General features: G+C 43.3%; 1 protein-coding gene across 1 annotated transcript in view; it reads left to right on the top strand.

The window, feature by feature from the left end:
* mau2 (MAU2 sister chromatid cohesion factor) overlaps positions 1-26505 on the top strand; it is a 52400-nt gene that overhangs the window by 15554 nt on the left and 10341 nt on the right. Inside the window, exons 4-17 of the mRNA XM_078423578.1 lie at positions 2548-2643; positions 4137-4231; positions 5136-5163; positions 6417-6572; positions 6871-7017; positions 14009-14099; positions 14990-15093; positions 16047-16124; positions 17113-17178; positions 18751-18834; positions 19438-19487; positions 20465-20542; positions 22784-22895; positions 24476-24566. Coding sequence (XP_078279704.1) covers positions 2548-2643; positions 4137-4231; positions 5136-5163; positions 6417-6572; positions 6871-7017; positions 14009-14099; positions 14990-15093; positions 16047-16124; positions 17113-17178; positions 18751-18834; positions 19438-19487; positions 20465-20542; positions 22784-22895; positions 24476-24566 — 1276 coding nt within the window. The remainder of the gene's footprint in view (positions 1-2547; positions 2644-4136; positions 4232-5135; positions 5164-6416; positions 6573-6870; positions 7018-14008; positions 14100-14989; positions 15094-16046; positions 16125-17112; positions 17179-18750; positions 18835-19437; positions 19488-20464; positions 20543-22783; positions 22896-24475; positions 24567-26505) is intronic.

Genomic DNA, 26505 nt, shown 5'->3' with positions numbered 1-26505 from the left:
TACGAATGGGGAAGGGTTGCCGCTCGGACGGGTGCGGGATCCGCACGAGTGATGGGAGGGGGGGGGGCGGGTGAGGAGAGCTCTCCTGCTGCTGGCCGCGGGCCTGGCAACCATCCCCAGCTGATGATCCGCAGACCCCCTCTGCCGCCGCGCTGCACCACGGGAGGAAGGTCAGGCGCGGGGCACGCCGTGAAGGGCTCGCGGTGGGGGGGGGGAGCGCATTTATTAAAGTTTCAGCTTGTCGGCTCAGCAGCCCCCCACCCCTCATTGGCCGTCACTCGGGCGGGTCACATTGTGATGTCGAACGCGGCTGACAAGCAGGAAAGGTGGAAACGGGAGGGGCCTCCCCCCCCACCTCCCATTGGCTGCCACTCCCATCACTCGGACGGGGTCCCATTGTGGCATCGAATGCTGCTGACGGCCATGGGAAATGGAAAAGTGATTTTTTTAACTTTAAAAAGGTGATTTTTAAAGTTTAGAAAGTGAATAACTTAAAATATACACACACACGCGCGCGCACACACACACACACTGAAAGTTTTAGTAAAATATAGATAGATAGATTGATGTTAGGTTGCATTGGTAAATGAAGGAAAAGGAGGCAATGGAAAGTGGACAGAAAGAGGCAATGTTCTTTAGGGTGAAAAATATAGGGCGCTCAGCCTGGCCAAAATAGCCTATTTCCCTATATTTTTCACAGGAACGATCTATTTAAATGACACATTGTGGAACGGCAAAGCAATGTCTGCCTTCCATCAGTGCTCTGATACTTATAAACCTTCCCTTCTGGCTTCAGTCCTGCCTCTTAATTGATTTAAAATCTCATCATCTTTTATCTCTCTGGTTGGGCTGCCTTTATTTTGAATCCTTTCCTGATATTTCTGTGAATGGCTTTCTCCGATCTGTCTATCTGTTGGCCTGTTGCTCGTTAAAAGTGTTTCCTCAGTCCTGCAGGGCTCTGTGTAATTTTAATTGGCAGTCAGAACTTGGACGCGATTCAGAAGCCAGGAAGGAACAGTACTATTTAAAAATCCCAGTGCAAGCAGCGTGAAGCATTTGCTTACCAACAGTTTCTCTGGGCTTATTGTTCTTCCTAACTGGAAGTTAGTGGATTTAGTACTCAGAGCAGCCATTTTTATACAGTGTGGATCTTTATTTTGAATTAATTGTCTTATGGTTCCTTGGAATGCGATTAAATGAACAGGTAGTAAGATGGCATACATTTTTGCAAACAAGAGAAATTCAGTCTCTTTGACTGCTGTAATCCCATACCAATCGATACAAATCCATAAGGCATGCAAAGATACATAAAGAAATTTTAAGTCACATGGGGATGTCCGACCTGGAGTCAGAGGGAAGCTTTGTTTTGGGAGAGATGACGGGATTGAAGCAAGAGAGGGCAGAGTAGTATCTCACCTGGAGAGGTTGTGACAGGCTACAAGGTGCAGAACCCAAAGCTAAATTGCCTCGAGAGCCTTTAGTACCAGAATTTTGAAAGCTACAATTAGAAGGAACCATGGTTTCAATTGCTTGAGACCCTGGGAAAGAACATGTCGGTGTAGGAGACAGTGTAGTGAATATGGATTTTACTGCAGGTAGGGCAGTCAAACTGGAGTTTGAGAAGCACTCAGCCTTTGAACAGCTGAGAAAATAATGTGAGACTGCAACAAAAGAGTGGGAATATTCCTCTGGGAATGTTGGAGTAGGCCATTCAACCTGTGAAGTCTAATCTTGACTGATATGTACTGTAATCCATTTGACTACCTTTTGTGTTCATTGTGCCCTTTGAATAAAAGGTTGTCAGACCAAATGCAGAGTTTGTGCAACTAGTGGAGCTGCTGTCTTAGCATCATACACCGAGGTCAATCCTGAGCTCTGGTGTCTGTGTAGAGTTTGCATGTTCTTCCTGTGACTGCTTGGGGTTCCTCCTGGTGCTCCGGTTTCCTCCCACATCTTAAAGTTGTGCATATTGGTAGGTTTACTAACGGTTGTAAATTGCCCACTGTGTGTAGGTGTATGGTAGAATCTGGAGGGAGTTGAAGAGAATGTGGGAAGAATAAAAAATATGATTATTGTAGGATTAGTGTAAATGATTGGTTGCTGCAGACTTGGCGTTGAAGAGTATGTTTCCATGCTATATCTCTCAATGACTAAGCAATTGAAGTTTGTGGATCAGGGTTCCAAATTTTGATTGTGCCTCTGACCACATGTGGAAGTATTTCATGCCATTAATCCTGGCTCTTATTTATATCATGTTCCAAGACTTCCCAACCAGGAGGAATAGTTTCTCCTTGTACCTCATCATTTTTCATAAATGTCTTAAAAACTGATTGAATCGTTCTTTAACTTTTTGAAATTGGAGGAAAGAGAAGCATTAATTTCAAGCTTACTCTGTCACTGGGAAGTTTTGTTACAGCCATTGTGCATTATAATTACTCCATCTGTTTCACGTCTGGTGGCATGCCTCTGCTAATTGTGTCTCTGCTGGACTGTATTCTTGTATGTTTCACAAGTTTATTTAAAGCAATGATACTGTTTGTCTTTCAGAATCTGGTTGATTCAGCAAAACCACTTTTACGGAAAGCAATCCAGATCTCTCAGCAAACGCCTTACTGGCATTGTCGACTACTCTTTCAGCTTGCAGTAAGTATCTTTGGTTCTTTTGTGGTTAATGGGGGTTTCAAGTGTTGAACTAAGACCTTCTCTAACTCAGTGTCCATGGGCAGCCTGACGACATTTTGATCAGAAGTTTGTAGGTTTGCCTCTTTACTTACCTAATCCAGAGCTTGTGACTTCATGAATTCTGCATTATTTTCCAAAGATACAGCTACCAAAAGTGTGAACCTTTGTTCTCACTGTTTGTGGCTGTTCCTCACAGCCCAATTATGGATCTAAAAGTCAAATCTTGGTTAAATTTTCATAAGGAAATGTATTGTCAATTTAATTGTGATGGCACTCAGTGTCTGGTGTAGTAGTCTGGTGTAGTATTGTTCCCAAGCACTGATTAGTAAGTATTTTTCTAGGTGCTCTCTTCATTCTCTTGCCTGAGACATTCTCTTCTCTGATGACGGATCATTTCTGATTTCAGGATACTCTTAGTAAATTACATCCAATTAAATATAATAAAGGTGGAAAAAAATAGAAACTAATATTCCCACAAACCAGAGTGAAAAGTGATCTGGTTTTATTTTAACTGATTTTTTTGTTTGAACACCAGGTGACACAGGGACACCCTATTCTTTGAAATACTACCATGGAGCCTTTGCCAGCCACTTCAAAAGGGAAAGCAAAGTCTTGGTCTTCTCATTGAGAAAGATGACACCTCTGGCAGCCAGGCTCAATCTCTCCTCTGTAGAGGAGTACACAGAACTAGTAAAAAAAAAAAGGACACACAGTGCTGGAGTGACTCAGCGGGTTAGGCAGCATCTCTGGAGGACACATTCTCCAGAGATGCTGCCTGACCTGCTGAGTTACTCCATCACTTTGTCTTTTTTTTTTGTAAACCAGCATCAGCAGTCCTTTATGTCTACAATGAACTAGTGGTCTCACTGGCAGTTAGCTGAGCAACTAAATCAGGAGAGACTGAACAATTTCTTCCCTCACAGTAAGCATTCAGAGATCAGCAGCCTGAAGTTCAGCCAGATCTTTCCAGACTAAGATTTTCCAAAATAGTGCAAGGGATTAAACAGGGACTGGCTGCAAAACCATTTGCATTTGAAATGTGGGAAATTGATAAATGAGTATAACAGTTTTACGCTCATTAGTGACAGAAGTAATTGCAAAGGTTTGGAAACAGGCCAGTAGGTTTATTGAAGAAGAGAGTTACATAAATGAGATGGTCTTTGAAATTTGCCAGAAGCCTATGAATGAGGACGTTATTGGGAAAGTTCACATTTGACTTTAGTATTTCATAATTGTTGAGAGAAATCACCCAATTAATGATCACTGACCCGCTGATAGACAGTTTCTAGACCATACTTGTTGAGATGATATGGTGGTGGCTTCCAGCTGCCCCATCGACGACATTCCTTGTTGCTTGTTGACTCCTAATGGATGAAGCTGATCTTCAGTCTTTCTGTATTTTATAAGAATGTGAAGTGACCCTTTATTTCTCTTTTTGTTTCTATTTCTGGCAGCAATTGCACACATTAGAGAAAGATTTGGTCTCGGCGTGTGATCTCTTGGGAGTTGGAGCTGAGTATGCCAGGGTAGTGGGATCTGAATATACACGGTAAGACTCTCATCTCTGGGATTTAGATCCACAGATGGGAAAAAAATAAGCTAATCCACAATTTTGCAATTTAAAAAAATCCCTTTTTTGAAGAGATTGGATATTAGCGTTCCAAGGAGACACGTGTGAGGGCCTCGTCCATATTTCCTAAAGAATGAGGACATCTCCACTGTCCTGGTATGGAACACCTCATCTTGCTGCGTAGACAGAGGAATTGGGAGTCGGGGATATAGTCTTTGCAGGAAGCAGCGTGGGAAGAAGTGGTCGAGATAGTTGTGGGAGTCAGTGGGTTTGTAATAGACGTCAGTCGATAGTCTATCTCCTATGATGGAGACGGTGAGGTCAAGAAAGAGGAGGGAGGTGTCAGTGGTGGTCCAAGTGAATTTGAGTGCAAGATGGAATTGGTGGTGAAGTTAATAAGTCCATGAGTTCTGCATGGGTGCGTGAGGTAGCACCGATGCAGTCGTCAATGTCATCTGTTATCCTTTTCTGGCTAGTGTAGTACTCCATACCCATTTTATGTGGTTAATTCTTTAATGACCACTGGAATGACAACTCATTCGAGAGTAATTGGGGATTTGCAATAAATGCTGAGCTTGCCAACAAAGTTCAGATCCCCAAAAAGAAGTAAAGAATAGTCCTTGACATTGGTGAGTGGAGTATCTTTTTGGTCAGACCAGGTAAAGTCTTGATGTAACAGCTTGTCTGAAAATCAGCAGCCTAAAAATAGGAGCAAACCCTTGCACCATTCTGAGACTTCACCCTGGACTCTCCGATTAAGTCTCTGAAATAGGATTCTGGAAAATCATGATGAATTTGTCCTTCAATTTCTAGTCTAGATTAATTTTTTGCATGTTTATTACTGAACTGAATATCTAATTAGAAATCTAAACCTCTCTTGCAGAGCACTCTTCCTCTTAAGCAAAGGCATGGTAAGTGTTTTTAATTTAGATAATTAGTTATTGACTTTATTAGTACTATTTTCTCTGCTCTAAATATTGTAACTGGTATGCCCATCATTGTAGAGCCCAACCCTTGTTGTACTTCATTTCCAATCCTCTCAGCCTGTGCATAGTTTCTCATTCAGTCCACCGTGCTGAATGACCCAAAATTTCCTTCCAGAGTGGTATCATGGAATCCATTGTCTAGTCTTGTTATTAACTCTGTTCCCTTGCCATGGACTCTATACCCCTGGAAATTTTGTGTAATTGCCCAGACCAGTCAAGTTATTGATTTGATGCTGAGTTGCAGTCCCATCCACATGCATCTGCATCAGCTCAGCAGCTGTCCAATTGTATCTCTGCTTCAGCCTCTTTACAATTGAAACTCTATCCACATCAGAGATATCTATAAACATCACTCTCCTAATTCACAACCAGCTTGCTTCTGTCTTTCTACTGTAAGCTTTGTGTCATTTGCAGTTCTGTTGCCCACATTGTAATTCACATTGAGTTCCTTTCACCCATACACCCAAGCTTCTTCATTACACTGGTTCCCTTTCTTCATCTCCTGGATGTATTTTTTTCTCTGAGATAAATCTGATGTAGTTAGTCCAAATGGACTGGAATGATTATTGATAGCCCTTGGTCACTTCCACAGTGTGCAAGTGAAAGATAGAGCAGGATCTTGGCAGTTGTATCACCTTGCTTTTCTGGTGACTCTGTCTAGGTCTGTGTGTGAATAATGGTCAAATGGACGGTAATGGGACTTGTGCGAAACCTTAATTGCAGCAGAGAACGTTTTGGGACATAAAGAAATGAAGGAAAATTTATAATGAATGGAATTAAATGCCATAATGGTCGTCAAGTAGGACTTGAACTGATCAGGGCAGAATATTAGCACTGACTGTATAGTGGCTTGTACACTGGTAGTGAAACAGCCATAACTCCAGGATCTTGGGTGCTACCTGTGTGGAGTTTGCATCTTCTTCCTGTGATCATATGGATTTCTGCTGGGTGTTCCATTTTCTTTCAACATTAGTCTGGTACGTTAATTGACAACTGTGATTAACCCTTAATTCAGTTAAGAGGCAAAAGCACCATAGGGGAGTTGATTAGCATGTGAGAGAGAATAAATTACAGGGTGACGGCAATAATGGCGTGAGGAGCGGGAGTGTTGGGATAATCTCTGATTGTTCAAGTTGCAGCTGTGATTTTTAAATGGTATGTTCCCCGTTGGTCCCCAGCTGCTGTTGATGGAACGAAAACTGCAAGAGGTTCATCCTCTGTTGACTCTGTGCGGCCAGATTGTAGAGAACTGGCAGGGTAACCCCATACAGAAAGAGTCTCTACGTGTCTTCTTTCTGGTACTACAAGTCACACACTACCTGGATGCAGGGCAGGTGAGCAAAGCAAATTGATCTACACCCACCCACATTATACTGTTTCAGGTGGAGTGCTACGGTTGTTGGTTCCTGGCATGTGCATCTTGTAGCAGCATTGTAGACTTGCATGATTTGCACAACGGAGCACTGAAACTAGTTGGATGTGATTGCAGCCTTACGTATAATTGCTTGATTAAGTATGCAACTGAATACTGTATGATACTTCCATAAAGTAAAATGTATTAGTTTGAGATCCCCAGCATTTTTGACAAACAAAAGTATTTTAAAATAACAGTCAATGTGTACTCATCTTCAGGTCAAAAGCGTGAAGCCCTGCCTGAAACAGTTGCAGCAGTGCATTCAAACCATCTCCACGCTACACGACGACGAGATCTTGCCCAGTAATCCTGCGGACCTCTTTCACTGGCTACCCAAGGAGCATATGTGTGTCCTGGTCTATCTGGTATGGAAGTATTTCGTACTACATTCTTCTGGGGTGTTGAGTTAGTGAGAAGAGAAGCAGTCAGCCATCAATGTCTTCACTCCACCTCCATTTAATGAGGCCCTGGCTGACTGCCACCTTCTGACACCAAGCGGCATCACTTGATTCTCTTAACATTACAAATATATTGTTCTCTGTCTTAATGGGTTGTGCTACCACACGTCACATCCCATTCGGGAAAAAAAGTGAAGATTTTTTGTTTTCATCTCATCCTGTAATGGCTTAGTTTGAGATTGTAACCCTGATTTTTAGACTCTTCAGCCCGGATTTAACATGTATCTACCCTGTTAAATCTGGTAAATATTTTCTCTATTTCAATGAGATTATGCCTCATTCTTACAGACATAATTTAGATATTTGGCCCACTCTGCAATCTCCTCTTGACAAATCTGCCATCTACCCAGAAATCTGATGAACATTGGGTTCTCAATGTAGGTGGGTTCATCAGACCAATTCTTCTGTCACATCCTTTCTTTAGATAGAGGGACCAGGCATGCAAATAGTTTTCCAGCGGTTTCACCATTCCAGTAAGATGATTTGCTCTATCATTTGCATCTGCATAATATTTGCCCTTCAAATTGTTTTGCTGTGCCTATTTGTTAATACTGAGTGATTTGTATATAAGAACATCCAGGTACCTGTATACTAATTCATAGAAACATAGGAACATAGAACATAGGTGCAGGAGTAGGCCATTCAGCCCTTCGAGCCTGCACCGCCATTCAATATGATCATGGCTGATCATTCAGCTCAGTAGCCTGTACCTGCCTTCTCTCCATACCCCCTGATCCCTTTAGCAAAAAGGGCCACATCTAACTCCCTCTTAAATATAGCCAATGAACTGGCCTCAACTACCTTCTGTGGCAGAGAATTCCACAGACTCACCACTCTCTGTGTGAAGAAATGTTTTCTCATCTCGGTCCTAAAAGACTTCCCCCTTATCCTTAAGCTGTGACCCCTGGTTCTGGACTCCCCCAACATCGGGAACAATCTTCCCGCATCTAGCCTCTCCAACCCCTTAAGAATTTTATATGTTTCTATAAGATCCCCCCTCAGTCTTCTAAATTCCAGCGAGTACAAGCCCAGTCTATCTAGTCTTTCCTCATATGTAAGTCCCGCCATCCCAGGGATCAATCTGGTGAACCTTCTCTGTACTCCCTCTAAGGCAAGAACGTCTTTCCTCAGGTTAGGAGACCAAAACTGCACACAGTACTCCAGGTGCGGTCTCACCAAGGCCCTGTACAACTGCAGCAGAACCTCCCTGCTCCTAAACTCAAATCCTCTTGCTATGAATGCCAACATACCATTCGCTTTCTTCACTGCCTGCTGCACCTGCATGCTTGCTTTCAATGACTGGTGCACCATGACACCCAGGTCACGTTGCATCTCCCCTTCTCCCAATCGGTCACCATTCAGGTAATACTCTGCTTTCCTGTTCTTACCGCCAAAGTGGATAACCTCACATTTATCCACATTATATTGCATCTGCCATGCATTTGCCCACTCGCCTAATCTATCCAAGTCACTCTGCAGCCTCCTAGCATCCTCCTCGCAGCTAACACTGCCACCCAGCTTCGTGTCATCCGCAAACTTAGAGATGTTGCATTCAATTCCCTCGTCCAAATCATTAATATACACTGTAAATAACTGAGGTCCCAGCACTGAGCCTTGCGGTACCCCACTAGTCACTGCCTGCCATTCCGAAAAGGACCAGTTTATTCCTACTCTTTGCTTCCTGTCCGCCAACCAATTTTCTATCCGCCTCAACACTGAACCCTCAATACCGTGTGCTTTAAGTTTGTACACCAATCTCCTATGTGGGACCTTGTCGAAGGCCTTCTGAAAGTCCAGATATAACACATTGACTGGTTCTCCCTTATCCACTCTACTAGTTACATCCTCGAAAAATTCTATAAGATTCGTCAGACATGATTTGCCTTTGGTAAATCCATGCTGATTTTGTCCGATGATTTCACCACTTTCCAAATGTAATGCTATCACATCTTTAATAACTGACTCTAGCATTTTCCCCACTACCGATGTTAGGCTAACTGGTCTATAATTCCCCGTTTTCTCTCTCCCTCCCTTTTTAAAAAGTGGGGTTACATTAGCTACCCTCCAGTCCTCAGGAACTACTCCAGAATCTAAAGAGTTTTGAAAAATTATCACTAATGCATCCACTATTTCTGAGGCTACTTCCTTAAGCACTCTGGGATGCAGCCTATCTGGCCCTGGGGATTTATCTGCCTTTAATCCATTTAATTTACCTAACACCACTTCCCGACTAACCTGGATTTCCCTCAGTTCCTCCATCTCTTTAGACCCCCGGTCCCCCGCTATTTCCGGCAGACGGTTTATGTCTTCCTTAGTGAAGACAGAACCAAAGTATTTGTTCAATTGGTCTGCCATCTCCTTGTTCCCTATGATCAATTCACCTGTTTCCGACTGCAAGGGACCTACATTTGCCTTAACTAATCTTTTTCTCTTGACATATCTATAAAAGCTTTTGCAGTCTGTTTTTATGTTCCTTGCCAGTTTTCCCTCATAATCTATTTTCCCTTTCCTAATTAAGCCCTTTGTCCTCCTCTGCTGGACTCTGAATTTCTCCCAGTCCTCTGGTATGCTACTTTTTCTGGCTAATCTGTATGCTTCATCTTTTGTTTTAATACTATCCTTGATTTCCCTTGTTAGCCACGGATGCACTACCTTTCCTGGTTTGTTCTTTTGCCAAACTGGGATGAACACTTGTTGTAGTTCATCCATGCGACCTTTAAATGCCTTCCATTGCATGTCCACCGTCAACCCTTTCAGCATCAATCGCCAGTCTATCTTGGACAATTCACGCCTCATACCCTCAAAGTTACCTTTCTTTAAGTTCAGAACACTTGTTTCTGTATCGACTTTGTCACTCTCCATCCTAATGAAGAACTCTACCATATTATGATCACTCTTGCCCAAGGGGCCTCGCACAACAAGACTGCTAACTAACCCTTCCTCATTACTCAATACCCAGTCTAGAATGGCCTGTTCTCTCGTTGGTTCCTCGACATGTTGGTTTAGAAAACCATCTCTCAAACATTCCAAGAAATCCTCTTCCTCAGCACCCCTGCCAGTTTGGTTCACCCAATCTATATGTAGATTGAAGTCACCCATTATAACTGCTGCGCCTTTAGTGCATGCATTTCTAATTTCCTGCTTGATGCCATCCCCAACCTCCCTACTGCTGTTAGGTGGCCTGTACACAACTCCCACTAGCGTTTTCTGCCCCTTAGTGTTTCGTAGCTCTACCCATATCGATTCCACTTCCTCCAAGCTAATGTCCTTCCTTTCCACTGCTTTAATCTCCTCTCTAACCAGTAATGCTACCCCACCTCCTTTTCCTTTCTGTCTATCCTGCCTGAATATAGAATATCCCTGGATGTTGAGCTCCCAGCCTTGGTCACCCTGGAGCCATGTCTCCGTAATCCCAACTATATCATAATCATTAATAACTATCTCCACATTTAATTCATCCACCTTATTACGTATACTCCTTGCATTGAGACACAAAGCCTTCAGGCTTGTTTTTACAACTCTCTTACCCCTTGTACGATTATGTTGAAAAGTGGCCCTTTTTGATTTTTGCCCTGGATTTGTCTGCCTGCCACTTTTACTTTTCACCTTGCTACCTGTTGCTTCTACCCTCATTTTACACCCCTCTGTCTCTCTGCTCCAGCTCCCATCCCCATTTAAAAATGGTACTTTCTATTTTTACTACCAAGGTGGGTGGAGTTCCACATATTTCATCTTCTAAGTCAAATATGATGTTCCTTCCATAAATACAGTTAAATCTGTCCAGGCTATTAACATCTTTGACCAGGCAAGATAATTCACTTGTAGCTGCTTTAAAACAATGGTAGCTTTCATTGTATTGAGAGTATGCCTCTAGGTCAGGTCGTGAAGCCCTTTCTGGAGCACAGGAACCCCGGCGTTGCAGTATTAGAGGTGCCACAATGAAATGTTATTCGCAGTACCAAGTGCCTTGTCAAGTAAATACACAAGACTGGCTCCATTTCAAGAAATAGCAGGAAGCTTTGGTCAATATTCATCTCTCAAATAGCACTAGATGGTCACCGGCTACCAACCTGAGTGTGTCGTTCAGTCTTTGGCATTGGATCTACAGTTCCACCATGGCCTCAGACAGGGGAAGAAGATGATCCTGAGAGTGGGGCGAGGGTTTGAATATGATGTCCCCCTATCTCTGCATCACTGTTAAACAGTAATAATTGTTGGCTCAGGGCACATTTTCAAAGCAGCTTACACCTTGCTTCTAATATAGGAAAATATCCCCAGGCATTGCACAGAATAGTATTTGTTTAGAAAGTGGATAATGGATGTAGGAGTATCAAGGCCCCTGGAGAACTATTAATCCCTGTTTTTATTAAGATGAGGGAGGTGTACTGGAGAATGAAACCCTTGTTCAGGTAGAGGGTAAAATCACACCATTGGCATCAACAAAGATGCTACACTTCATTACATGTCGAGCGTGCAGATCTCTTCCTGTAGGCTGCTCCAGAACATGAGAAATGGGGAGTGGGAGTTGGCTACTCGTCCCGCCAGTCTGCCCCTCCTTCAGGAATATCATAGCTGATCCTCTACCTCAACACTTCAAACCTGCCTGATTCCCACATCTCCTTCACTTAATCGATGTCCAGACATTTCTTGATCTTAGTTTTAAATATGCTCACCAGTACTAACATCCGCAGTTCTCTGTGATAAGAATTCAAGTGTTTCAGAGCCCTTTTAGTTTAGTTTAGCCCTTCGGGTAAACAAATTTCCACTCCTCTCAATGCTCTTGTGCATCATCCCTCTCTTGTATGACTGCTCTCCACTTCTAAACGCTGTAATTTCTCACCATTAATGTTTTCTTTAAAATTTTACTGCATCTCTCTGAGATTGTACAGTATACTTCCATACTCTAGAAAATACAGGTGTGTCTCGATCTAAGGATTTCTCCCTATCCAACAATCCATCAAGAGAACCGATTAGCTTCAATATGTTCTAATTGCAATAGCCGGTGGAGAATCCTCATTTGATCTAGTTTACTTCTTCCCATGCTAGCTGTCTGAATGAGATTGTGAGGCTGTGCCAAAGTCCTGTCATGTTAACTTTAAATACCGGTCATCTTGTGCCTGAAGGGAAATGTTGATGCAAGATGAAACTGCATGAGTAACTTTTGCCGCCTAGTGGACAGAAATATACTGTAACACTAGGAGATGAAGGCCCAGAATTTCCTCAGAGCCGATCTCTGCTCTCCTGCCCAATACCCCACCTTCCACAGGTAGACAGTAAGGACTTGCTCATGGGGAAGCTGGCTTTGAACTGATTAGCCATGTCCATCTCGAAGGTATCACAAAATGCTGGAGTAACTCAGCAGGTCAGGCAGCATCTCGGAGAGAGGAATGGGTGACGTTTCGGGTCGAGATCCTTCTTCAGACTGAAGCCATGACCATCTGATCGTAAATCCCAGAGAACACTCAAACCCAATGAATCCACGTTCATGATGATGCAAAACCTGGTTTTTTTTAAAATGTGCTGTGCTCTCATTATTGATATTAAAATATTAAAATAGTTCCATCACTTCAAAAAAAAAAGTAAGTTCCTGAAACGTGCTTGTCTCCCTTGAAATGATGCTGTCTCAGATCTTCTCTGGCACTATGAGAAACTGGTGAGAGTTACACTGCTGGACTTCATGAGTAGATGCTTTCTTTCTCATCGAAAATTAGAATTAAACTTTTCTGTCGTAGTTCACTTTAATAGAAACAGCCAGATGTTGGGACTCTGGTCTGATGGAGGTGGGTAAGATTTGGTGCTCGTATACACTCTGTTTGTCTTTATGGGAGGAAGGCTCCAACCAAAATCTGGGGAGGGAACTCTCCTGAACCTGTCCAAGAGTCTCCCACACTGGAATGCAAAGCTGGGGAATTGAAATGGTGGTTAGGAACTACTTTGCCAGTACATGATCCCTTGAACTTGTCAGCTCTTTCTTGGCCCTTTCAGGGCAATGCAAAGCCCAGTGCAAATTGTATTTTATGGGGGCGGTCATGTCTTACCCTGAAAGTTGCAACACATGTAGATAGGGTGGTGAAGAAGGAAGATGGTGTGCGAGTCATTATCAGTCGGGACATTGAGTATAAAGGTTGGGAAGTTATGTTGCGGCTGTAGAAAACTTTAGTTAGATCATTTAGAGTATTTTGCGTAGTTCTGGCTGTTGCATTACACAAAGAATGTGGAGGCTTTGGAGAGAGAACAGAAGTTGTTCACCAAGATGTAACCTGGATTAGCTATGAAGAGAGGTTGGGCAAACTTGGGTTGTTTTCTGTAAACCATCAGAAGCTGAGGGACAACCTGATGGGAGTGCAAAGAAATTGTGAGATGAATAAATAGGGTAGATAGTCTTTTTCCCCAGAGTGAAAATGTCCTTACCAGAGGACATATGTTTGAGGTGAGAGGGGGAAAGTTTAAATGAGATGTGTGGGGCAAGTTTGTTTTTATACAGTCATAGGTGCCTGGAAACAGATACAATAACATTTAAGAGGCAGTTGGATGGGCACATGGGAACAAACAGTGAATGTAGGGATATAGACCATGTGCAGGTGGATGGAATTCGTCATGGTGGTGTGAAGGATTTGTTCTTGTGCTGTACTGTTTTCTGCTCTGTGTTTGTTGGGTATAGATTCATTAATTTTTGATGAGGGGACACTGAGAAAATTGGTTACATCCAACATCTGACCGTAACACTGCCCCTTCTTCCTTCAGTAATGTAATTTACTCCAATCATCTTAAGTTAGCACAACATCAATGAAGGTGCAGCACCTTTGGTTCTATTTGGCCGAGCTTGCATAGCTGCGGGCTCTGTGCACAATGTTAGGGTGAAGTGCATGTAAATAATGCTGAGGTTCTTGTGTTGCAGGTGACTGTGATGCACTCCATGCAAGCTGGATACTTGGAGAAAGCCCAGAAATACACAGATAAAGCACTCATGCAGTTAGAGAAATTAAAAAGTAAGCTCCTACAACTGCACATTTGTTTGTGAGTTCTGTTGGACTTTGACAGTTGTTGGGTGTCTGGATTATTTACAATCTCTATTTCAATTTGGATTCTATCCCTGCCCTGAGCTGTTTCGATACCAAGTAGCATATAGTATTGGTGGAGACGGGTCTGTCGCTGTTTGACACACGGGTATAGTACTGATGGGAACACATCTGACACTGTAATATTGGGGTATAGTAGTGGGAACGGGTCTGTCACTGTATAACACCCAAGTACAGTAGTGATGGGGACTGGTGTGACTGCATAACATGGAGACAGTTCTAGTGGGGACAGGTGTGATGCTATGTAACACATACTGTATTGGGGAGGAAAATAACTGCAGATGCTGGTTCAAATTGAAGGTAGACACAAAATGCTGGAGTAACTCAGCGGGTCAGGCAGCATCTCGGGAGAGAAGGAATGGGTGACGTTTCGGGTCGAGACCCTTCTTCAGACTGATGAAACGTCACCCATTCCTTCTCTCCTGAGATGCTGCCTGACCCGCTGAGTTACTCCGGCATTTTGTGTCTACTGTATTGGGGATGGCTCTTAAACGGTAACATAGGTACTACATCAAGGTACACTGCAAGTGGGTTTGTATGTGGTTTTATAATATCTTGGTACAGTGGAAGCTATTGGTGCATTGGATAATATTGGGATACAGTGCTGGAAAAGACAGATCTGTCACTTGTACACTTGGGAATCATCCAGCCTTATTGGACATGATTCAAAAACACAATTGCCGTTTGAGACTAAATTCTCAAAGGATTTCTTAAAACATTTGTTAATTAGTTTGGTTGTAAATGTGTTTATTGTTTACATTGTCAATGTATGACATCATTCTCTCTCTCTCTTTGTTTAGTGCTGGACAGCAGCCCAATCCTCTCATCATTTCAAGTCATGTTACTGGAACATATCATCATGTGTCGACTTGTAACAGGCCACAAAGCCACAGCTCTCCAAGAGGTTTGTATTCTTTGTCGCACCCTGGATAGCATCAGAAAATACATTGCAGAACAATGATGTGTTCGTAGAGTCATACAGAATGGAAATAGGCCCTGCAGCCAACTTGCCCATGCTGACCAAGATGCCTCATCTACACTAGTCCCACCTGCCACATTTGGCCTATATCCCTCCTAACCCTTTCCTATCTGTGTACCTGTCCAGATGTCTTTTAAGCATCGTGTTGGGTTAGGCAAAGGTTAGACTTTGGCCTCTGGTGCTTGAGTTCACATCTTACCCGGTCAGTTGGATCCGGTTCTTTTTTGGGTACCAGCATTTCATCCTGAATTTCTATACTGACTGCAATGCAGCAAAACATCCAAATATTGACATCTTGCACAGTGAGTCATGAAGATGTCCACAAGCTTGGTTTTTACGGCGTGTTTTGATGAAAGAACAAAATGGAGGGTTAGGGAGGAAAATACAGAGCTCCACGTCTCAGCAGCTGAGAGTCCGGATGCTAGAGGTAAAGTGTATGCTCCAATGCTGAGAAACTATAATCTGCACTCTGTATCTTTCCCTTTGCTCTGCCTATTGTACTTGAGTTTGGCTTGATTGTACTTGTACAGTATTATCTGATTTGTTTGGATAGCATGCAAATAAAAGCTTTTCACTGTACCTTGGTACGTGTGACAATAATAAACATAAACAAATATAATGTTGGATAAGAGGCTCTAAACAGCATAGTTCTATCAGCTTGATTAACCCATGCACAATCTTTCAGGTGCGCCTCAGTTTAGCTAGTATCTTGCTTTATCTGGCAGTTTTTCAGCCAATCACACCCCTTTACCCAGAGTTTTTAAATATATTTTTCTCTTCCTCACTTCAGGCAAATAACATTCAGCCAATTTTAATTTCCTGGTTGGATGTATATTTTAACATGTGTTTATTGTACTTGCAATTTTATGTCTTGTCAGATTTCTCAGGTCTGCCAACTATGTCAGCAATCTCCCAGGTTATTTTCCAACCATGCAGCCCAGCTTCACACACTACTGGTAAGTTTTTAAAAAACAGTGCAATGGCTGGCGAATCAATAAGGGTCCTGTTATTTATCAGAATACACAAGAGACTGCAGATGCTGAAATCTGGTGCAAAAGCAGACGGCTGGAGGAACTCAGCAGGTCAAGCAACATCTGTGGAGACAAAAGGATGGTAGACATCTTGGGTTGAGACCCTGCATCAGGACTGTGCTGTGGTGACCTGAAATGTCGACATTCCTTTGCCTCCACAGATGCTGCTTGACCCGCTGAGTTTCTCCAGTGGGTTTTTTTCTCCTTATTTATTAGTCTCCATCATTTACCCTCTTCCACAGCAACACACACTGGGATATCCATGCCTCATGCTAGTTAACGTGGGGATTCTGAATTAAAATCAGTTCGATTTCCACATTCGGTCAGTCGATGAGGTTTGCCAACTCGTAGCCTTCTAGGTTATCAGTTGTCATCAGGAGGAAGAAATCATCTAGGCCAATAGCACTGTATATTGTTAAACTTTGACTTGTCTCTGTGGTGCCTTCGAACAAGATCCATTCAATGTGGGCAGAAATATGGCGGGTAGCTTTGGTCCCTTGGAAAACGGATCAGATCATGGGAGGTCTGCTGGAGCTTCAATGGAATATCCCCATCGAGATCAGTGTTCTCAGGAGCCACTGACCATGGCCTTGTAGGACATTGTATTCTGGAGACTCGCTGCATCTCGTGAGCAGAGATTAGATGGAGCTGTGCATTTACTCTGATCAAATGAATTCTCATACATCAGCAGTTGTTATTTCTATAACCATTCCTGTTTTCATGGATGTGAGTGCAGTCACAATAGAATCTTAGTTTTATTACAGTGACAAATTAGCTCATACTGACAAATTAGCTCATACCCCATTACTGTGAGACTCTATCTCCTATGGTAGTTTGTGAAGGATAAATATTGTTGGCAACAAACAATTGCCATTGTGATTGCCTATCGTAACCATGTGTTCTCCTCCTGCAGGGTTTGTATTGCATCTCCATAAACTGTATGGACAATGCTGAGGCACAGTTCACAACAGCACTTCGGGTAAGATTTTTCCTGAATCTTTTTCCATGACTATAAACGTTGTCACTTCACAGTATTGTCACAAATCCAGACAGAGGACTGATTGCACAGGACATTTTCCACGTCTGCTGTTTCATTCAGATGTTTAAAAAAATTCTGCCATTTTTTGAAAATTAGCTGAATTCCCTCATTCTCCTTTTTGGGCTATCATTTTTTTTTAAAGCAGATGAATTTAGTATTTTTGCATTGTGTGGGAGCTTGTGATATGTATATTTGCTGCTACATTTTGTACATTAAAAAAAAATTGTATATGAAATGCTTTGGATAGCTTTATGTGTCTTCCTAGTTCACAGGGAAGTGTGGGCACATGCTGTGAATCTAACCCACAGTGCAGTGAATCTTTCTCTGACCCATTCCCATTGCTAGTAATGGCATTAGGGTTAGAGTTAGGTCCTTCATTTTCACAGCAGGACCCAACAAATGTATTTTTCTGCTGCATGATTTGAAGTTTACAATTTAATTCAAATCAATTAAGTTTATTATTTTAAAGATTTACTTTTTGTGTCCATTTCTATTGCATTTTCTGAAATTTTACTTGGAAACCAGGTTTATTGAACCTCACCAAAGCTGTCTCAACCTGTAAGTAGGAGAGACACTTCCCTTCCAGAGAAGTAGATTCAAATTTGATTAACAAGCATGCTCATTCATTACAATCATTGAAAACAGAATGATGGACTTTTGGGCTATAAGAAAATGAAAAGATATGGGACAGAAGGAAGCATAAAGCCAAACCTTTAGGACCAAGTTAACATTGGAATCACAGACCATTGTTTGGGCCTCCCTTCTAAAGGCACTTCACAGTCAAGGCTTTGATACCAAAATGGGTTCTCTGTGTCATTTCCATATTTTGTGTTGTTTTGAATATTGGAATTGAAGGGTTTCCAACCTACATGGGTCTTTCCTCTTTCTGACACGGGCAGTTAAGTGAATGAGTGATGCCTGTAGAGTTGGTTTGATGTAATTCAGATGCTGTTTGTATTGCTGATTACTTAGTGGTGATTTGATTGAGTGTAATATCATTATCACAATGACCCACGCACTGTGCAAACTATTGAACTTTTCCTAAACTAGATCAATTGGACTACAACCTTTTGTAGGTCTGTAGGTACGTGCTCCCAGTCAAATGGCTACCTCAGTTATGTTCCATAACTACTTTCCGTCATTGCCCAGTTATTCCACGGGCAGATTCTGTCCCAGTATATCCACTAGCATAGGCAAGAGTTGGGCTGGTAATTTTAATAGACTGAACTTTTTTAATGTTTGGTCCTGTATTCTAGCATAATCTAACATGCACAATATAACCTCTCGTGATTGGACTGGAGTAATTAGGAGTAGTAGCTATAAATACAGTGAAGAAATTCGTTGGATGTCTTTACAGAGTACTTTTCTTATGACCTTTCCCTATTAATTGACAGCCACATTATCCTTCATATCAATGGAATTGAACTGTTTCAATGCCTTAAAAAATATTGAGGCATTCTGGTTTTATGATGATGAATGAGATAATTTTTTCTAAATCTGCTCTTATTTCAGCTGACAACGCATCAGGAATTGTGGGCATTCATAGTCACAAACCTGGCCAGTGTCTACATTAGAGAGGGCAACAGACATCAGGAGGTAAGAGGGCTGATGTCTATCCTTCTAACATAACCTCATAGCAGACCTTGCTTTTGATTCTGACCCAGTTTTATATTTCCTGCAGCAGAATCCTAGGTTGCCATATCCTGGGAGGTGGGGATTGTTTCTGACCTAGTCCAAGTGCATGTTCTGAACCTGCTGTGAGCAACCTTGTTGACCATTAATGGTTTCAATCTTAACATTTGCCACAATAGGGGCTTGGGTTTAATGTGCCTTTTGGGAACAGTTGAGCGGAGTCTCCCTTGTGCTTGGTTGTTCCCATCATGTCCATATCCTTGCCAACAAATTGTGAATCGGAAGATACACAATTGTATGGATTAAAGGTGTTGTAACAAGTTAGTATTGCACTGGGAATTGATGGTTTACCTTGTGTAGCAAAATGTTCTGTGTGTGGAATGGCCGGTAATGTATATTACAAACATTTTTGTATTCGCCTTTTACTTAGTGCTTGTGTCCTTATCCACCCTGCACCTTGGTGCTTGATAACAGAAACTGCATGGTCATAAGTTCACTATAGAAATTATTTAGTCTGGGCGTTTGTTTCAATGTTATGCTACAGTAACAAGTTCCTATTCATTATAGCTGTACAATCTGCTGGAAAGAATAAACCCAGATCACAACTTCCCAGTCAGGTAAGGGAAGCATCAGTGTCTCTGGCTCTGCTGTACTAATACCAATGTTGTTCTCCCCTCAAACAGCTGATCCCAATCCTATTCTTGCAGCTTCTGTGTTACACTATTGTAATCTACTTTACCCCACTTTAGGGCTGAACCCAAGGTCAAACTTATCTTTGGTTCTTGATGCACTGCTTCTATACCTTGTTCTTGTTTGTACGAGATGATTGGAAGCAAGTGTCAGTCAACTTACTAAGTATAGGCATGCATCAGAGGGTGGTGGGTATATGGGACGAGCTGCCAGAGGAAGGAGGAGAGGCAGGTACAATAACAACATTTAAAAGACATTTGGACAGGTGCATGGATAGGAAGCGTTGAGGGATTTTGGCAAAATGTGAGACAATGGGACTAGCTTAGAATAGGGCCTCTTGGTTATAGACAGGTTAGGCTGAAGAGCCTGTATGTTGCTATGACTAAATGCTCCTCATAAGATAACCCATCGTACATTAAGATCCTCACCTCACAAAGTATATATGTTCCAACTTAATCCTGCTGGGTGGCTCAGTTGCAGTTGCTTCCATGAGCTTGATCATACAGATATGCTGTGATTGTGCGTGTGCACAGAGGAACGGATAGTGTGCCAGCTGGTACCTGGTGGTAGCCACTCCTTGGGCACAGTAGCAAACCTTGATCCACCCCCACCAGCTGCTGAGCTCGCATGGCTTCCTGTGGTCTGGCACTGCAGTGGCACTGCCATTGTCTGCATGGAAATGCATGGGTAAATCACTCAATAAGTAGTTTGTGTGGACATTAATGTAATTCAACAGCAACCTTGGTAATCAGAAGATATCTTGACTACATTGTAAAGTGTTTAATGAGGAGGGGAGTGGAAAATATTATTTGGCTCCTATTGGCTCTGCTATTATTTTGTGCTCATCAAATACAGTTGTGTTAAAGTTTGAAGTAACATTTTGTCTCTCTCTTCCGTCTTCCAGTTCCCACTGTCTCCGAGCAGCTGCCTTCTACATCCGGGGCCTCCTGTCCTTCTTTCAAGGAAGGTACAATGAAGCAAAGTGAGTGTTTGGCTTTCCACAGTCGCAGCTTGGCAGCCTTGGCTCTCAGGGATGTTTTTATAAACACTCTAGTTTCTTTCTTTGTGTTCACAAAGGTGCCTTTCACCCTGATTCCTAAAAATGGTGCAATGTCTGACTTCTACCCATTTTTTTAAACTCTTGATGGGAACAAATTGTATTAATCCTGCAAAAATATGCCCTCAAGATCATTGAGCCTATTAATGCTTTTGGTGTTAAATTGACTTTTAAAAGACTGATTGTCAGATTATTTTAGTGCCTTCTGCAAATTCAACGGTTTGGGGAAGACGACAAAATTCTGGATAGGTTTGAAGCAGGGTGGGTGGGGGGGGGGAGAATGAAAGGTGGGAATTCCATAGCTCAGAACCCCAGGAAACTGACGTTGCTGCCCTCATGAAGAGAGGGATTTAATGTTAGGTTTGCACAGGGCTAGAATTGGAGGGGTGCAGAGCTGGGAAGGGTTGAGACCACGCAGGACTTTTAATGCAAGAATGGGAATTCATAAATCGGTGGGAAAAAAACTCTGTTTAGCTGGTGCAGCTAACTGAACCCCAGCTTCCTAGCCCTGAAACTTGGATGCCCGGGCGTTGACTTGTAGCTTGCTGTTTATTGAACCTAAAGGTAATTTAAAGTTTGAAGGCACTATGTTAATATCTTCAGATTTCCGTACGAGATGGGAAGTGGCTGCTTCAGCTCACCGAGTCAAGGCCAGCTCACAGAGCAATCCCATTCTCTCACTAACGTTACTACCTATGTGTGGAAATTTACACTGATTAGTTATGAGACCAATCCCCACATCTTTATAGTGGTGTGGGTGTTGTAATCGTTGCCCCTGTAGAAAATCTTTTTGATCATGGGAAGATCGTGCAAACTCCACACAGACAGCATTTGAGGTCGGGACCATAGCCAGCTTGCTGGAACTGTGGGGCAGCAGCTTGGCAGGCTGTGTCTCGTGTCATTTCTCCCTCATAATCCTAAAAATATTGTGCATGGCACAGTCTTACTGTTTGAATGTTTTTCGAACAACTTGGCTGATTGCAGTTTGCTGCATTCTAGTGCAGTTGCGGAGGGACAGAAATAGGCCATTCAGCCATTCTCACCTTGTTCCGCCATTTGCATGGAATATGGCAGATAGATACACGCAGATCTTGTTCTAGCTTTAGGACGCGATGAGCATACCTGGCCGTCCCAACGACATCTCTGTTGTACAGTAGCAGCCTCACACTTAAATCATTAAACAGTACAGCACAGGAGCAAGCCCTTCACCCCACAATAGCTGTGCTGAACAGGTTAAACTGTTCTCCTGTGCCTGCACCTGATCCATATCCCTCCAGTTCCTGCAAATCCACATGCCTATCAAAAAGCCCTTCAAATGTCACTTTAGAATCTGCCCACTACCACCCCTGGCAGCACATTCCAGGCACCATCACTTAAAAAAAAATATTGCCCTGCATATTTCCTTTAAACTCTGCCCCTCATACGTTAAAGCTATACGTGTTGAATCCTGACCTCGGATGCAATCTGTGCTGAATTTACATGTTCTACCTGTGACCGTGTGCTGTTCCTCCAGGTGTTCTGGTTTCCTCCAAAATCCCAAAGATTTTTAGTTTTACAGGTTCAATGGCCTCTCCAAATTGTCCCTAGTGCATAGGGAGGGGATGCAAAGGTGGGCTAATGTGGAACTAGTGTGAATGGGTGATTGGTGGTCGGTGTGGACTGAAGTCCTTGTTTCCATGCTGTATCTTTCAGTTTCTTTATCAAACTCAGCCGGCCCGGCAGCACCTGTGGAGAAAAGTGGACAACCTACATTTCAGATCAGGACCCTTCTTGAGTCTGTGGGGTGATCTTATAGAGGTGTATTAAATCATGAAGGGAATAGCTAGGATGAATGTATGGTCTTTTTCCCAGGGTCAGGGAATCAAGAAACAGGACGTGGGTTGAAGGTGACAAGCACGTGATCTAATAGGAACCCAAGAGGCAACGTTTTGATAAAAAGGGCTATAGGATTTATGGAATGAGCTGCCAGAAGAGGTAATTAAGGCAGCTACCAGAACAGCATTTAAGTCACTTGGCCAGATACATGGCTAGGAAAGGTTTAGAGGGGTGTGCCAAACGTGGTGAAATGGGGCATCTTGGTCGGCATGGATGAGTTGGGCCAAAGGTCCAGTTTCCATGCTGCATTACCCTTTGACTCTCTCTGACCAACTGTTCTTTGTTTTCCAGGAGATTTCTACGGGAGACTCTCAAAATGTCAAACGCAGAGGATTTGAATCGGTTAACAGCTTGTTCCTTGGTGTTACTGGGTCACATATTCTACGCCCTAGGAAACCATAGGGTGAGTTCAGTCTTGCTATCGGTGAATGACACAAACCTCTGTTTGCAAACAGGGTTGAACTGATATAGAGTCATCGAGCTATACACCACAGAAGCAGGCCCCTTGGCTTAATTCATCCATGCCAACCAAGTTGCTTAACTGAGCTAGTCCCATTTGTCTGCACCTGGCCCATATCTGGCCAAACCTTTCCTATCTACGTACCTGTCTAAGTGCCTTTAAAATTGTGATTGTGCCCACCTCTACTACTACCACTGGCAGCTTGTTTCATATGCTCACCACTCTGATGTAAAAGTTGCCCCTCAAGTCCCTATTAAATCTTTCCCTTCTGACCGTAAACATGACCCTCTAGATTTAGACTCTCCTACTCTATGTCTCTCATAATTGTATAGACCTCTAAGGTAATCCCTCATCATTGTGCACTCCAGGAAAAACAAGCCCAGCCTCTCCTTATAACTCAACCACTATAGACCCAGTAACATTTTTTTTGCACCCTTCCCAGTTTAATGACATTGTTCTGGGAGCAGGGCGACCAGATTGTACACGGTACTCCAAATGTGGCCTCATCAATGTCTTGTGCAGCTGTGATGTGACATCCCAATACCCTGACAGATGAAGCACAGCGTGCTAAATGGCTTCTTCACTCTGTCGTCTTGCTACCTTTGTGGAACTGTGTCCCTGCACCACTACATCTCTCTGTCCTATAACAGAACAGCATCTTGTTATTTACTATGCAAACCCTGCCCCAGTTTGTCCAATCACAACATCTTGCATCAATTGGAATTAAACTCCACCTCTCTCTTGGCTATTGATGATCCAAATATATCTGCCAGTGGCAGCAAATCCCAACTTTTCTTTCATCTGCCCTATCCTCTTTTTCCTACTTGCATTAGCACGGCACCAGGTGTAATCCAGAGATTACAACCGTCGAGGTCCTGTTTTTAAACTGTACCGAGGGTAGCACAGTAGCTCATCATTTAGAGCAGCACCCTAGGGTGCTGTTTGTCAACTTTACCCATTCCTCCAGTGACCACAAGGGTATTCCTAAAAACTGAAGACATTGAAAATCTGAAACAAAATAAGAAAACTCTGAAAATGCTCAGCAGACAAGGCAGGCTCTGTGAAAGAGAAGCATTAATGTTCCAGATTGAAGATGCTTCACAGAACAATTCAGTTTTTGTTTCCGGATGCTTGCTGAACTGTTAAGTGTTTCCAGTATTTTCTGTTTTTGTGCATGTCATAACCTACATCGCTACAGCACATACAGATTTGTCAAACAAACAATACTTATTGGGAGAAACAAGGAACTGCAGATGCTGGTTTACCAAAGAAAGTGTCCAGATGTAACTCGGCGGGTCAGGCAGCATCTCTGAAGAGCATGGATAAATAACGATTTGGGTCGCGACCCTTTTTCAGACTACAATTTACAGAGGTTAATACATTGGGATATTGTCAGAAATATAATTAGTTAGCAATTTAGGCAGCTATGGAGAGAGATCCAACGTTTCGGGTTGAAGACATTTAATTACTACACATAGATGAACTGGTGTTGAGTATTACGAATGGACTGTTCATTTCTGCAGGAGAGCAATAACATGGTGGTACCAGCCATGCAACTGGCCAGCAAGATCCCAGACATGTCAGTCCAGCTGTGGTCATCAGCACTGCTGAGGGGTAAGTGAGCAAGTGTTCTACCCCCATGGAAGCAGCATTCTGGGGTTGTGGTTAGATGACTTGCTGGATATGATTTACCTGAATCAAGGGCAAGTGCACATTTGTTGTTAAACCTGATCACTTTCTGTAATGTGTTTATCTTGCCTACTGCAGGGACACAACAGCATTTTGCTGATATTTCGACCAGGTAATTCAGAGGTCTTTTTGACTTCTGGAATTAGTTTAAATCCCACAACATTTGCTGTGGAAATTGAGTTAATTCAACAAATCTAGTCCTGAGCAACACACGAAGTGCTGGATTAATTCAGCAGGTTGGGCAGCATTATGGAAGAAATTGAAGGCGATGTTTTGGGTCAGGACCCTTCTTTAGACTCTAATCTAGACTTGATATTGATAACCAGCAGAAATGTAACAATCAATATTTACAATTCCCTTTCAATTGACAAGAAATAAGTCCAGACCCAGCAATTTGATTACCCTTCAAAATGGCTAGGCACTGTGCACTGTGCCTGGGTAAATGAGGATCTGACTACAGGTCATGGGCAGTTTGTAAAGGTCTTGTCAATGATACCAACATCGTAGAAAATAATCGTGCCTGAGTGGGTACCGAGAAGTGTTGACGTTGGACAGCGGTGGCAACTTTCTTGCTGCATTGGGCACTACAGGATTATACATTTGCCTCCATTTCTTGGCATCACTGTTAATATTTTTGTCACTTCATGTCTTAGTGACATTCCAACTGCACAATGCCTTCTACAGAAATCATTCTTCTTGTGTAAGTAGTGACACGATTAATGCAGGGAGTGGCTGCTGCGACACATCTTGCCTGACACTCTGATGTCGGGACTCCCTGTCATTGGGACCAGTTCCCAGGGTGAAATCTGATGGACTACATCAGCTGGACTCTTGTGTTAGCTGCCTATTCTCATGGAGCAATGCCCAATCGTGTATAGTCTTTTCCACAGTTGGCTCCTCTGTGGTAGTCTAAAAAACGCACACATATTCCAGACTTTTCAGTCCATCACTCCATTCTCTGCACATTTGAATTTTGTCTCCATCGGCATTGTAACCAGTCACTTTTTGTGAAAGGATTTTCACCTGAAATGTTCACTCTGCTGCTACCTCTGCAGTTGCTTCCCTGACCAGAATAGCACCAATATTTTATGTTTTTAGTTCAAACTAGACCAAGTGGACCCGTTGGGACCAAATCTCTCCTGCGGGCCACTATTGGGGCAACCCTCCCCAAACTGATGATCCTGCGGGCACGGCAACCCTCTCCAACTGACTAAGCCTGTTGTTGAGCAGAGAGTGTCTCCCAGGGCCGTAGGCGGGCGAGGGGGACAGAGAAGGGCAGAGGGTGCCATTCACCTCAGCCCCGTGCTGCCAGCGCTGCAGCCAGAGCGAGCCGTGGACCCAAAGCGTCTCCTGCATCGTTGTAGCACCCTCCCCTCCCCCACTCTCTCCATTCCTCCGCCCCTCCCCTCACCTCCACTCTCCCCCCCCCCCCCCCCCATCCCTTCTCAACATAAACGGACCCCAACTGAGGAGGCGCGGAGCAACAACCACGCGCACAGCAACCCAACTGATCCGTGGACCCGTTGGCGGCGAAAGCCACTTACCTGTGGTCGGTGCTTTGAGCGCGGTTTGTCAGTGAGCTGCAGGGAATGATGGAGAGCGGAGAGCTGGTCCATGAGCGGGAGCCGGTGGCATGCGGGCCGTTGGTGAATCAAGGCTACCGATCCGTGGACCCGTTGGCGGAGAGCAGGTCCGTGAGCTGGAGCCAGTTGCGGACGGGCCACGGGTGAAGCCTGAGAAGTGCGGTTGCGGCGTCCCTCTAAACCCCTCCCCCGCGTGGGGCGCGGGGCAATCGGGCGTCGTTCTTGATCGAATCCCCTTTTTTTTTAAATGGATGCGCTCCCCCGACGTGGGACGTCACTCA

This window comes from Rhinoraja longicauda, chromosome 28 (assembly GCF_053455715.1).
Source record: "Rhinoraja longicauda isolate Sanriku21f chromosome 28, sRhiLon1.1, whole genome shotgun sequence".
In the NCBI taxonomy this organism is placed as follows: Eukaryota; Metazoa; Chordata; class Chondrichthyes; order Rajiformes; family Arhynchobatidae; genus Rhinoraja; species Rhinoraja longicauda.
This window is presented reverse-complemented; position numbering and strand designations above follow the sequence as displayed.